This window comes from Miniopterus schreibersii (genome assembly GCF_964146895.1).
Source record: "Miniopterus schreibersii genome assembly, chromosome: 4".
Lineage (NCBI taxonomy): Eukaryota > Metazoa > Chordata > Mammalia > Chiroptera > Miniopteridae > Miniopterus > Miniopterus schreibersii.
This window is the reverse complement of record NC_138105.1, coordinates 18,469,029-18,482,862: the sequence shown is the minus strand read 5'-3', so window position 1 is coordinate 18,482,862 and position 13,834 is coordinate 18,469,029. Positions and strand designations below refer to the sequence as shown.

The 13,834-nt window shown below is 53.9% G+C and overlaps 1 protein-coding gene across 3 annotated transcripts; it reads left to right on the top strand.

The window, feature by feature from the left end:
- The first annotated feature begins 707 nt into the window (after positions 1 to 707).
- SLC4A9 (solute carrier family 4 member 9) lies at positions 708 to 13,634 on the top strand. Of its 3 annotated transcripts, none has more exons than XM_081136519.1 (22): positions 708 to 1,908; positions 2,234 to 2,394; positions 2,683 to 2,796; positions 3,246 to 3,301; positions 3,452 to 3,609; positions 3,872 to 3,959; positions 4,278 to 4,432; positions 4,650 to 4,766; positions 4,998 to 5,172; positions 5,343 to 5,476; positions 5,618 to 5,880; positions 6,754 to 6,812; positions 7,042 to 7,230; positions 7,359 to 7,472; positions 8,651 to 8,812; positions 8,949 to 9,127; positions 9,829 to 9,901; positions 11,305 to 11,373; positions 11,633 to 11,806; positions 12,393 to 12,548; positions 12,929 to 13,018; positions 13,141 to 13,634. In XM_081136519.1, the coding sequence occupies exons 1-21, from the start codon at positions 1,592 to 1,594 to the stop codon at positions 12,980 to 12,982; spliced, it is 2,967 nt and encodes a 988-aa protein (XP_080992645.1). In that variant the 5' UTR covers positions 708 to 1,591; the 3' UTR covers positions 12,983 to 13,018; positions 13,141 to 13,634. The 3 variants fall into 3 exon arrangements, with proteins under 3 accessions (XP_080992645.1, XP_080992646.1, XP_080992647.1); XM_081136520.1 differs by having other exon boundaries at positions 12,929 to 13,029; XM_081136521.1 differs by lacking the exon at positions 7,359 to 7,472.
- Positions 13,635 to 13,834: the final 200 nt, after the last annotated feature.

The window sequence follows — 13,834 nt, the reverse complement described above, 5'->3', positions numbered from 1 at the left end:
AGCCTGCTCGGCCCTCTCAGCCCGTCCCTATTGCGCTCCCCCAACACCCCATCCCATCAGGCGAGTCAGCTGTGAGGATCCAGGAACCTCCCCGCTCTCTCACCACCTGGGCCCAAGGGAGCCGCCTAAGGATCCGATCCGCATGGAGTAGCGCCCTCGTGTGGCCTCCAGGAGAAACGCATCTCATTTCCCCACCCCTCCCTTTCTATGCGCTCATTGAACAAGTATTTATTGAGCGCCAGCCACTAGGTGCTCTAGGGGTCGAGGTAAAGATTATAGATAAAATACCTGTTCTGCGGACGGTACAATCCAGTGAGTGTGAGTGTGTGGAGGAGCAGGCAATAAATGATAAAAAAATAAATAACCAGGGCAGTTATTACAGTGATAACTGCTAGGAAGAAAACAGAACAGAAATGTGAAGAGTGAGCCAAGAGGGAAACTTGGGACAGCATGGAAAAGGAAGGTTTCCTTGAACAGATATCATCTGAGATGAGACTCAGGTGATGGGGATCCAGTCATGTGGGGAAAGCTTTCCATGTAGAGAGAAGAGGCACTGCAAAGACACTCAGGCAGGAGAGGCTTTGCAAAACAAAGGCCAGCGTGGCGGTGAGCAGAGAGCAAAGGGCGAGTGGCGTGAGAAGGTGGGCTGGGGCCAGGCCATAGACCTTGTAGGCCAGGACAGAGTTTAATTTTTTTTTTCTAGGAGTAATGGGAATGTATCAGGCGAGTTTTGAGCACAAGAGTAATGTGGCTAGATCGCCTTTTAAAAGGACCACCCCCATTGCTGCTCTGTGGAGAATGGACTTTGGGAGGAAAGAAGGGAGAAGGAGTTGAAGCAGAGAGATTGTTGCAAGGGATTAGAAAGCTATTAAAATAATTCAGGGGAGAAATAGGGTAGCACTGTTGGAGGCGGGGCAATGTGGCTAATAGCCGCATTTTCCTTTGCTCACTCAGCCCCAGGAACTCCTTCAAACACACACACTCTAGCTGGCTCCTCCATTCTCACTGGGGGGTTGTTAGCAGGGTAGACCCCGAGGACACAGTTAAATTGGGGAGTTTCCAGGTGTTTGACAAAGGAATGTAAGACTAGCCATTGTGTTCTCCAAGAACTGCTTCCATTTTCCACCATTAGCCCATTTATTGGGCCTGCTGTCTCCCTTATCCTGCCTGGCTTTTATAGACCCAGTTATTTGTGAGGTCTCTGTTTGTCCAAATGAGTGCCCTTCGGGTGTGTTGGTGACACCCAAAACAGTCCTGAGTGTTTGGTGTTTTTATTTGATACAGAGCAGGGGTCAGCATAATCTGGCCCTGTCAATCCTCAGACCCAGGCCAACAACTTACTTCTGTTTATTTACACAAAACACGTAAGATCAGACCTGATCCCACAGAAAATGCACACACTTTTGGCAAGTTCACTTTGGCCCCAGCTAGGGCATTTCTGGAGAGTCAGGGAGAATTCAGGCTAGCCTTGCAAACACTCTCAGGCCAGTGGGGAATGGGGAAAGCAAGCAGGGGAGGAGGTGACTGGTTGGCTCTGGAGTCAGCAGACCTTTCTCTGCCTGTGTTGTGCTGCATGGGGGTTACATTATAAATGCAGCCAGCCCAGGGGCCTCTGGACTCAGAACCTAGGACTGCACTAGTCCCAAAAGGCTTTGCAAGCCTCACCCAGATGAAACTGCCAGAGGAGGAGTTTGATGTCTACAGCGCTTATGAAAATATGCCCACAGGAGAGCTGGACAGTGGCCCTGGCCCTGGCCCTGGCCCTGGCCCTGGCCCTGGCCCCAGCCCTGGTGGCTTCTCAGACACTGACAGCGGGGAACTGGGCATACCCAAAGACCCTGTACTTTTCATTCAGCTGAATGAGCTGCTGGGCTGGCCCCAGGCACTGGAGTGGAGAGAGACAGGCAGGTGAGTAAAACCCAGGCCAGTTTTATGGGGTCTTTCCCCTCCTCGGCTGGGGCCTCCTCAGCTAGGTAAGTGGTATTCTCACCCCCAATCAGAAGTTTCTCTCTGTCCACATTTCAGGCCTTTTCAGGCCTCTATAATGCTTAGCCTTCTCTGCAATCTAGTTTTGAGTTTCCTAAGACCCAAGACAAAAGGTCGCTGCCTAAGGAGGGGCATACTCTGCACCACTGGGTGTACGCCTCCCTCATTAATTTGCCTTACCTGGCTCTTCTGTGTCGCCCTCTGGACCTGGGAGAGATGCCCCCGATAACACTGTTCACCCCTGCAGGTGGGTGCTGTTTGAAGAGAAGCTAGAGGTGGGTGGGGGCCGATGGAGTGCCCCCCATGTGCCCACCCTGGCGCTGCCCAGCCTGCAGAAGCTCCGCAGCCTACTGGCCGAGGGCCTTGTCCTGCTGGACTGTCCAGCTCAAAGCCTCCTGGAGCTCGTGGGTATGCTGGGAGACTTTGTAGGGAGGGCCTGGGTAGCCATGCCACCATTTCCCTAAGATTTCCCCCCAAAGTCTCAGAATTTTCCCGAGCCCACAATACCCACCTTAGGGATTATCCATCCCTGTCACAGGGGGTAGATGGAAAAGCGGAGTGAAGGAGTAAGTTCACTGACTCCTCTGTTCTCTGAGACCCCCAGGAGGGAAAATGACCTGGGCAGAGGGGAAAGGGGAAGAGTTCAGGGGCAGAGAGCTCTCAGGAAAGGGTTGGAGCCCCCCCTCTGTTCCCCAGAGCAGGTGACCAGAGTGGAGTCGCTGAGCCCGGAGCTGAGAGGGCAGCTGCAGTCCTTGCTTCTGCAGAGACCCCAGCACCTCATCCAGACCACAAGCACCAGGCCCTGTTGGGGTAAGAGGCCCCTCCCTGGACTCAGAACCAAAAATCCTGGGGTGGGAGGGTCCTAGATCTCCCCTGCACCTTCCTGAACCAGGAGTGGCCTAGCCTCGGCTTAGACCTCGACACTCAACCCAGGACTCATGGGTGAGAAGGAAGTGGGAGTAATGGTGCGGGGAGAATGGAGGGGCTAGAACCCTAACAGCCAGAGCTCTGTGAAGAGGTGTTCTTGGTAGGCACTGCACTGGGAGCTTCACATAGGTGTCTCATTTAATTTTTACAAGCACCCTGTGTGGTAGTACTGCAATAATGTCCATTTTTGTGATGAGAAAACCGAGGCTCAGAGGAGGGGAAGGGTGTGCTTCAGTTTTTATAGCTTGTCAGTGGCAAAGCTGGTCAGGGAGCCCTGGTGGGTCCATTCCCAAAGCCTGTGCTCTTACTCACTGCAAAATCTTGTTTTAAAGGGTCTGCCCATTCACGAGAGGCTTCCCACGATGAGGAAGCCCCCCTGAAGGAACAGGTTTGAGGCCCTTCCTGGGGCAGGGCTGGGAGAGGGGTCAGGGATTAACAGGGGCCTACTCTCAACTGGACTCCTCATCTGTCAGCATCCTGCCATCACTCCCCTCCCAAAATAACCTCTTATCCTGTGTCTCTTTGCACCCCCACCCAGCGTCAGAACTCCCTGAGACAGAAGCTGCCTCCAGGGGCTGAGGCAGGGGCTGTGCTAGCAGGAGAGCTGGGCTTCCTGGCACAGCCACTGGGTGCCTTTGTGCGACTGCAGGATCCAGTGGTGCTGGGGCCTCTTACTGAGGTGCCCCTCCCCAGCAGGTGAGGCTGCTGAGTGGGAGTGATGGATCCTGGAGCCCAGAGAAAGGCCTTTACTGGGAAGGGGATTGAGAGATCTCTGGTCCAGTTCTCTTGGGGTGTGTGGGGATGGTGCTCAGGAGTCTGGGGAGGGGGTAGTGGTCATGACTGCAAAGTAGGTGTGCACATGAGTGTGTATATGACTGCTGGTAGGGAGGTTGGAAGTCAGGGCTGCCCTATGGGATAGCAGCCTCTGACCCTCTCTAGGGCTTGGTTCCTTCCTCAGATTTTTCTGCCTCCTCCTCGGTCCCCCCACACCGGGAAGGAGCTACCATGAGATGGGCCGGGCAGTGGCTGTCCTCCTCAGTGACCCGGTGAGCTGGGCAGGCTTGTGTGCATGTGTGTGTGTGTGAACTCTATATGTGTGATTGAATATAGCAATGAGGCAGAGTGTGGTTTTGTGTCTGTGAGCATAAAGACTGAAGTTTCCTTGGCTACCACAGTAGCCCCTGACCTAGCACAGTGCTGGTGTTCAGTGGGCACCGATAGATACTCGCTGAATGCGTGCATTAATGAACGAATGCTGGAATGACTAGTCTGCCTGTGTGACTCGTGTATCTAGTTTTGAGACTGTGAAAATGTACGTAAGAGCCCAGATATGCATATTGCCGCCACTCTGTGCCTGTCCCCAGCAATTCCAGTGGTCAGTCCGTAGGGCCAGCAACCTTCATGACCTTCTGGCAGCCCTGGATGCCTTCCTAGAGGAGGTGACAGTGCTCCCTCCAGGTCGGTGGGACCCGACAGCCCGGATTCCCCCGCCTAAATGCCTGCCTTCTCAGCACAAAAGGTATCTGGGGTCATCATCCAGTATAGATCCTTCTCTCCCCACAGTCTCGGGCCCAGTTCCACTGTTGAAGAGGGGAGGGGATCCCAGGAAAGGAAAGGGGACTTACCTTTGAATTTGAAGTCCTTCGGCAGACACACGAGCAGCCACCAGGGGGCAGGGCGCCCAGGCGGCGACTGGTTGGAGATCCTCAGTCAGCCTGGGTTCCCCTTCATCTCAGGCTCCCCTCGCAAGGTCAGGAGGCCAGGGGCCCCTGTGCCCGGCGTGGGGCCCCGGCTGAGGACAGGCGCGGCCGCTCGCCGCACGCACCCAGCCCGGAGCTGCAGCGCACCGGCCGGTGAGGCGAGCTGGGTGGGAGCGCGGGGCGGGGAGGGGGGGGGGAGCTGCGGGGGGGGGGGAGCTGCGGGGGGGAGGGAGGCTGCGGGGGGGGGAGCTGCGGGGGGGAGGGAGGCTGAGGGGGGGGGCGGAGCATGGAGGTGCGTGCTCACTGTGAGCGGGGCTCAGGGACAGCAGTGGGGATGGGCATGAGGGGTGGAAATCTGTATAACTGACGACCAGTGGGCGGGAGGCTGTTTGGGGGCCTCGTCCAGGACGTGCGCCGGAAGGCCTCGTGGTACCCCAGCGACTTCTTGGACGCCCTGCACCCTCAGTGCCTCTCGGCTGTGCTCTACATTTACCTGGCCACCATCACTAACGCCATCACTTTTGGAGGGCTGCTGGGAGAAGCTACCGATGGTGCTCAGGTCGGTGGGGATGTGTAAGGGAGCCAGGCACAAGCTTCGGGGGTCCTGCAGCCATGCCCTTCGCGCTTCCCTGGGACGATGGGTGGCCTGAGGAGGCTCCCTGGAAGCTTGGGTTCCTGTGTTGAGGACTCCAGGGTCCTGAGCTGACAGGGTCTCCTGTTGGCTTCTAGGGGGTGCTGGAAAGTTTCCTGGGCACAGCAGTGGCTGGAGCTGCCTTCTGCCTGATGGCCGGCCAGCCCCTCACCATCCTCAGCAGCACCGGGCCCGTGCTGGTATTTGAACGCCTGCTCTACTCATTCAGCAGGTGGGGCTCCCGCACCTCACTAGCCTGGTCCTGGCTGAATCAGGAGAGGGTGGAACCGCCTGGTTTCTGGGGCGACTGACCTGGGTTAAACGGAGAACAGAACAGCCCCGCCAAGCCCTGCCTGTCCCCCCCCCCCCCCAGGGATTACAGCCTGGACTACCTGCCCTTCCGCTTGTGGGTGGGCATCTGGGTGGCCACCTTTTGCCTGGCGTTGGTGGCCACAGAGGCCAGTGTGCTGGTGCGCTACTTTACTCGCTTCACCGAGGAAGGCTTCTGTGCCCTCATCAGCCTCATCTTCATCTACGATGCCGTGGGGAAAATGCTGAGCTTGACCCAGGCCTATCCCATCCAGAGGCCTGGCTCTCCCGCCTATGGCTGCTTCTGCCAGTACCCAGACCTCGGAGGTGGGCAAGGGAAATAGGGAGCTGGGGAAGATGAGGGAGGGTAAGGAGGGAGAGGGGTGTCTCCTTGCTGTCCCCCTCGGTTAAGTTCAGCAAAATTCTGAGTACTTACTTAATAAACAGCAGCACTCTTCCCCTCTGATTTGAAATCAATTGAAAATAAGTCAACAGAGCAGGCCCAATATCATCTTTATTTCTTACAATGCTGATAGAACATGGTTATAGGTATGGGTGAATGGGTCTCCTAACAATGAAACCAAAATTAGGTAGACTTACCCATCCATCATGGCCACACTGGACAGAGACTGTCTTGCTGCAGAGGAGCAGCTCGATGCACATGCACAGGCAGTTTACACCCCAGAGCAGGGGAGGAAGCAACAAAGCCAGGCATGCCCAGCTTCTTCTCCTAAATGCACCAATCAAATAAATCGCTACTCTTCCTCTGGATCTGAGGGACTGACCAGGTGGAGAGAAGCTCCAAGTACTGCGCTTACACATATTCCTCCACATGGATGGAAACACCAGGACTGGCGAAGAGGTGTCCTCTCGGAGTACCAGACTCTGTGCTAGGCATGAACAATACCAGTTCTGTCTCTGCTAGATTTGTATGCCCATCCACTGAGCAACCATTTGCCAGGCATCTGCTTTGGCCAGTCCTGTGCTGGGCACCAGGGATAAGACAGGTAGAGAATTTGAAGGGGCCAGGGCAAGAGGCAGGGCATACCTGAGGAGCAGACATGGTAGCACTTGGAGTCAGCAGACAGATGAGTCAGAACTAAGAACTTCTGGTTCAGCTGGACCCATGAAATCAGGCTTCTGAGAGGCTGGAGAAGGTTCCCAGGGGAGGGACATACACCCAAATTCTCTGCTTCCCAGGAAATGAGTCTCAGTGGCCCAGGACAAAGCCAAAAGACAGAGATGACATCTTAAGCACGGTGAGCGCCTTTTCCTAGGAGGGCCTGGAAGAGCAAAGGTGGAGGCCAAAGACGTCAGTGGCTCCTGGCTCTTTCCATCCCCCAGGCTAGAGAAACCCCCATAGGCCACAGGCCCAGCCATTTGCTCTGGCTGGGGAACCTCCTGTCCCGGGCCCTCGGTGCCTCAGTGGGCGTCTCTGGATGCTTCTGCTGCGGCCCATAGCCTCATCCTGACCACCGTTCCGTACAGGACCTAGGCCTGGTCAATGCATCCTTGCTGCCGCCACCTGAGTGTGTCCGGCGGGGAGGCCACCCTCGTGGCCCCGGCTGTCATACGGTCCCAGACATTGCCTTCTTCTCCCTCCTCCTCTTCCTTGCCTCCTTCCTCTTTGCCATGGCCCTCAAGCATGTAAGGACAAGCCGCTTCTTCCCATCTGTGGTGAGTGTCACCTCTTTCTGTGGGAGACGACTAGCTCTTGGCCTTGGGCCCTGCCTGTAAATGGGAAGGGGTGCAGAGGGAGGGCGATGGGAGGCCCGAACCTGACTGAGTGTCCACTGTGTGGCCAGGTGCGCAAGGTACTCAGCGACTTCTCCTCAGTCCTGGCCATCCTGCTGGGCTGTGGCCTTGACGCCTTACTGGGCCTAGCCACACCAAAGCTCATGGTGCCCAGAGAGTTCAAGGTGAGAGCTGGGAAAGGGACAGGCAGGGCCAGCAGACAGGACCCTGGAGGAGGAAGACACATAGATCTCACACTTAATCTCCTCGAAGCTTCTGTTTGCCCACTTGTAAAATAGAAATAGTAACAATAATGGCCTCAGAGTTGTGAGGATAAATGAGATGCTGCTCCAGACACACAGTGAGCACAGAATACTCAGTAGCTATTATTATATATATGGAGTTAAGAGAATGGGTTCGGGCCAGCCAGCCCTTTGTCTGAGTTCCAGTTCTGCCACTTCTTAGCTGTGTGACCTTAGGCAAGTTAAGCCACATTTCTGAGCCTCAATTTATTAATCTATAAATTGGAAATAATAACAAAGGTTCCTACCCATAGGTGTTTTGAGGTTTACAGATAATAGTGTAAAACACTTATCACAGTACCGGGACTGGCACATACCTCACTAAATGTTAGCTATTGTCATGGTTCTCCCTACCCTTGGCAGGGCCCTACCCATTCCACCACTAGCCACTCTCTTCTTTGACCTCTGGTTGCCTGCCCTGATTCAGTGACGCTGGAGCTCTCTCCCTGGGCATGACAGTGCACAGATCAAGGCTTAGCACTCACTTGGCACCTAGACTTTGCCTGTGCATTTGGAGACCTCCCTTCCAGCTTCCCCCAAGACAGGACAGCAGGGGGGCTCCAACTGAGGCAGCCTCAGGGACTCAGAACCCAAGACAACTGGGGCCCCGTGCTCCACACAGACGCTTATAATCAGAGCAGACGCAGACACACCCAGCCCTGCCCCTGCCCCAGATCAAGGCAGGTCTGAACCCGAGTTGCCCCACCCTGGATGTTGAGGGGGGTGCTTAGGGAGGAGAGCTCTGTACACCAAGAAGTAGGCAGTCCTCACCTGTTACCGCCTCCTCTTGCAGGGAGGGAGGGCCCCAGAGAATCAAAGTCCAGAGCCCTGGCTCCATCCCAACCCCAGGGCTGGTTCCCCTCTTTCTGACCACTTTTAAGGCACTGGGATGCATTAAACCAGCTATGCACACACACACTGCTCCCACCCAGCACCCAGGGCCTTGTCAGGGGGAGGGGTTGTGGTAAGGGAGGTTGTGGAAGAATGCCACGGCTGGAGTGTGCAGGTAAGGTGCTCTTGGGAGACCCTCTCCAACCTGTCTATGGAACGTCCTCCCCCAGCCCACACTACCTGGGCGTGACTGGCTAGTGTCACCTTTTGGAACCAACCCCTGGTGGCTGAGTGTGGCAGCTGCTCTGCCTGCCCTGCTGCTGTCTATTCTCATCTTCATGGACCAGCAGATCACAGCGGTCATTCTCAACCGTGCTGAATACAGACTGCGGGTGAGGCCTGCCGGGTAGCACCCTAGGCCCCTGAACCAAGGGACAGAAGGCCCAGGGTGGGTTCCAGGCTTCCCCTCTCCTATCCAGAGGGCTAGCGCGGGCTCGTTTCTTTCTCATCGCCCCACCGCTACCCTAGAAGGGAGCTGGCTTCCACCTGGACCTCTTCTGTGTGGCTGTGCTGATGCTGCTCACATCGGCGCTTGGGCTGCCCTGGTATGTCTCAGCTACTGTCATCTCCCTGGCTCACATGGACAGTCTTCGGAGAGAGAGCAGAGCCTGTGCTCTGGGGGAGCCCCCCAGCTTCCTGGGTATCAGGTGAGGCCAGTCAGGAGGCTGGAATGAAAGGCAGGCAGCAAGGTGGGGTAGCAGGGGACAAGGCAGAGTTATTTGGGCAGCTTAAATTCTAAGCTGGTGGCTCCAGAGGGCTCTCTCACTGCCCCAGGATCACTGCAGTGGGGTGAATGGGTAGGTTCTGGGCTCTGAGATGGGTGTGTCGGATCTTCCCTCTCCTCCTTCAGCCATGGCACTGGGAGGGCCCTCGTTGAAGTAAGGGTGGAGGCAGCCAGGGTTGAGCAAGGGTGAGGTGCCACCTAATAAACCCTACTCAATGTAGAAGCACCTCATTGATGTTACAAGGTAAACATCACAAAAACAATTTTGTAACTGCTGGAAACACAATCTGTTCAAAGTATGTGAAATCAACTTTGTAAACTGAAATGAAAGTCTTTATGGCAGCGTAAAAATTGCTACTTTTCCAACAAAATTTTAAAAAATAAAAGCAAAGAGCAACTATGAGCTTGAACTAAAGGAGAGGCCTGGGACCCCCATACTGAAGCACCCTGACCCTTCCTCTCCAGTTGTTCACACCAAGCTGGGGCCCCCTCCCTGCTAGATGACTGTTGGAGGATCCCTGCGCTTCCCTCCTGCCAGGGTCTATAGTGGTGTCTGGCTTGGGTTCCAGCCTGGGCACCCCAGGGGCTCTCCCAGTTCCTGGCTCACTCTTCCCTCCCCCACAGGGAGCAGAGGCTGACAGGCCTGGTGGTGTTCATCCTCACAGGAATCTCCATCTTCCTGGCACCTGTACTCAAGGTACATTTGTTAGGCAGGCTGGCGTCAGGGGCAGGGTAGTAAGGACTACAAGAACCAACACTGGCTGAACACTTACTGCATGTTCAGTTTCTCCGTACCTGGCCTCATTCAGTCCTTAACCCTGAGAGGCATATGTCCTTGACAAATGAGGAGCCTGGAGATTAAAGAAGTTAAGTAGCTCACAGAGATCACCAGGAGACCTAGTTTCTCAGATCTGAGAACCCAACTCTAACGCAGTGGGCTTTCTACCCAGTGAACAGGGTGTAGGTATGCCCCCCCCCCCCGAGGCCAAGCGCTGCCCTTGCTCCAGCCTCCCAACAAGTCTTAGACTCGGATTATGATCATCACAGCCCAGAAAAACTTTGAGGGAAAAGCCCTTCACTTCTCCCTGTACCAAACCAGATATTTATAGAACACCTGCTGTGTGCAAGGCTCTGCTAGGCACCTGGGAGAAGGTGTGTGTGTGGAGGGGAGTATTGAAAAGGAATATAGAACCAATCCCCTGCCAGCAATACCCACACACAAACAAAAGTTAAGTAATGAGTAACAGCAGAAAGGTTCAACAAGCCAAGACAGCAACGCAGTCAAGAGGGTGTGGAGACTGGCCCACAAGAGTCACTGGTAGGACGGGAGGTTAGGGGAGGGAAAGGTCACAGAGGCTGGGTGAGAGTGGAGTAGTTGAAAGAGCCAGAAGGACCGGATCAGCAGCTTACTAACTAGATGACTCCCATTCAGCAGATATTTACTGAGCATAAACCATATGCCAAGCGCTGTTCCAGGACTGGGGATATAGTGGTGCTCAAAAGAGATCACTTAATCCTTGCAGTCTGGTTGAGAGGAGACAGATTAAAAAAACAACATAAAATAGGATAATTCCAGATAGTGACCACTTCTATGAGAAGTAAAAGAGAGTAAGGTGATTGAATGCCAGGGGTCTACTTTAGATGATCAGGGAAGGCCTTTCTGGTGGGTCGTGGGTAGTGAGAAGGGAGTCATGGCATTTTTGGCGGAGAAAAATAGCAAAGCATTTGGCCTTGCAAGGCGTAGAAATGAACTTGGGCATGTTGAGGGAAGGAAAGGAGGTCAGTATAGCAGGAACAGAGAAAGCAGAGAAGAAAGTGGTACATAAGGTTGGCGAGGTCAGCCAGGTAATGGGCAAGTTACCAAGACTCTCTGAAACCCAATTTCCCCACCTGTAAAGTGGAGACAGTTACAGAATTTACCTCATCTGACTTACGTGACGGTTCCGTGAGATCAAGCATGCAAAGCAGGAACGGAAGGGACAGACCTGAGTAGGCTTAGATGCTGGCTGGAGGCTGCAGGCTGGGGTTGGAGCCTAAGGGGGGCCCCTGGGCAACTGGCAGAGGTAAACTCCTTGCCAGCTCTCCACTTCTTTCTACCAGTTCATCCCAATGCCTGTGCTCTATGGCATCTTCCTGTACATGGGGGTGGCAGCAATTAGCAGCATCCAGGTGAGCCCATTAAAATCACCATGAAACTTCCCTCCTCCTTTCCTTTCCTGCTGGTACTTCCTGCCTGCACTGGCCAATTCCCCTCCTGTCCTCTGTTCCTATTTCTTCTGGGCTCAGGGACTCTGCTGCCATGCTCTGGGTGAGGAGGGGGCCAAGGGAGTCTTCTGACTGCCCCAGTGCTGAGCTTTAATGATTAACAGTGACACCCTTCCAGACTACCTAAATACCCTGCTTTCCTCCTCTCCTTTTGTTCCCTCAGTTCACAAAGAGGGTGCAGCTATTATTGATGCCAGCAAAACACCAGCCAGACCTCTTGCTCTTGAGGCATGTGCCCCTGAGCAGGGTGCACCTCTTCACAGCCACCCAGCTTGCCTGCCTGGGTCTGCTTTGGATCGTCAAGTCTACACCAGCAGCCATCATCTTTCCCATCATGGTGACTCAGGGTTGGGTGGTATCCTGGGGGTTCCTGGGAGACTCCGAGCCTGGGAAGGTGGCCAAAGCCTCCATAAGAGGAAGACTTTTCCCTCTCTCCCTTGCCCTGGCTCTGCCTGGTTGGGAATCCTAGGACAAAGATGGCCAAGGGATACCTACAGATGGGCTAGTCCTGGGATACCCGACCTCTTTGGGCTGATCAACCATAGGTAGGAATATAAAGCCCAGAAGAAAACTGAGGCCCTAGGAAAGGCAATGCTGCCACTTTTGTTACTTAGTGAGGTGATAACATAGGTGGCTTCTGGCTTGTTCTTACTGAGGAAGTTAAGAGCCATGGGCTATGTACGACCAATCTGGTTACCACATTCCAGCTGTGTGACCTCTAAGAAGTTCCTAAACTTTCAGGGCCTCAGTTTCCTTCTCTGTACAATGGCAATAATTATTATATCTACCCCATAGGAATGTGTTAGCATTCAGTGAAATGATACATAATGCCTGGCACATTGGAAGTGCTGAATAAATGTTACTGTTGTTAATGTTCCTGCTGTTGTTGCTGACAACCCTGGGCTTTGTTTCTATCCCTGCAGTTGCTGGGCCTGGTGGGGGTCCGAAAGGCACTGGAGTGGGTCTTCTCACCACAAGAACTCCTCTGGCTTGATGAGCTGATGCCAGAGGCAGAAAGGAGCATCCCTGAAAAGGGGCTGGAGCCAGAGTGCTCATTCAGTGGAAGTGACAGCGAAGATGTGAGCTCCAGGATGGGCCCTCTTAGGAGAGGGGACGGGAGGGGAAAGTGCTGTCGTCCAGGAGTTGTTCCTAAAGTCTAATATCTCTGTGAAGCCTGAAGATATGATCAATATAGTTAGTCCTCTTAGCTCTGTGTTGACATAGGCACACTGAAGGGGTGAGGGAAATCTTCCTTCTTAGGGCAGGGACCCTACTTTATGAGCCCGTGGGGGTGGAAAGGGCTGGAGATGCAGCTCTAGGGGGCTGTCATTCTCAACCCTGATCTTTGTTTTTGTCTCAATGTGGGTTTATATCCTTTCACTCTCTGGGTCCCTTTCTCTCTGCTGTCTCTGTCTTTTTTTATCTACTCCCAACTCATCCTGAGATCTCTTTTCCACAGTCAGAGCTGATGTATCAGCCAAAGGCTCCGGAAATCAACATCTCTGTGAATTAGCTGGAGTAGGAATCTGGGAGTGGATACTACAGGAAAGTGAGCATGGGGTGAGGGTGAGGGAAGTCCCCCTTGGTGTCGAGAATGGGCGTGGGGATGGGAGTTCAGACCTGGGAAACCTCCAGTATGTTGACCAGCCCTGTTTTCTCTTCATGCTCCAGTCCCTCATGAACCCCAGAGTCCAGAAGTGGGTAGAACAGCCTCTCCAGAGGGAAGAAAAAAACGAACGAGTGTACCTGGGCTTGGCTCCCTGTGGCCACTAAAGTATGGCCAGTAGAGGGAGCTCAAGCTCACACCAAGCTGGATGTGGAGTTGGGCGGTGGGGAAGGGAGGGGTGCACTGACCCAACGGGAAGGAGAGGGGAGAAGAGGGAGGGTAAATCTCCCTGCTACTTCCCTTTGCCTTTGGAGGCTCCTCCCTAGGCTGCTGAGAACCAAACTCCAGAACTTGCCCTCTCTGCCATTCCTTCATTATATTGATCCATTTATCAAAGCATTTTCTGCCCTGTTGGGGTAGCTCGGTTGGTTACAGCAGCTCACTATATTCAAAGGTTGTGCGTTGGATTTCCAGTCAGGGCACATACAGGAAGCAACCAATGAATGCATAAATAAGTGGAACAACAAATCCATGTCTCTCTCTCAAATCAAATTAAAAATTTTTTTTTTAAAAAACCCACAAAAAAAAAAATTTTCTGAGTACTTTTCGAGTACCTAGGTACTAGAGATACACTAGTTAAGAAAATCACAGTCCTTGACCTCAGGAAGTTAAAATTCCAGTGGGAAAGACAAACAGGCAACTGTTAGAGTGGGACAGCGCTGGCTAAGGGGAAGCACAGGCAGTGTGAGCAGAGGCCTC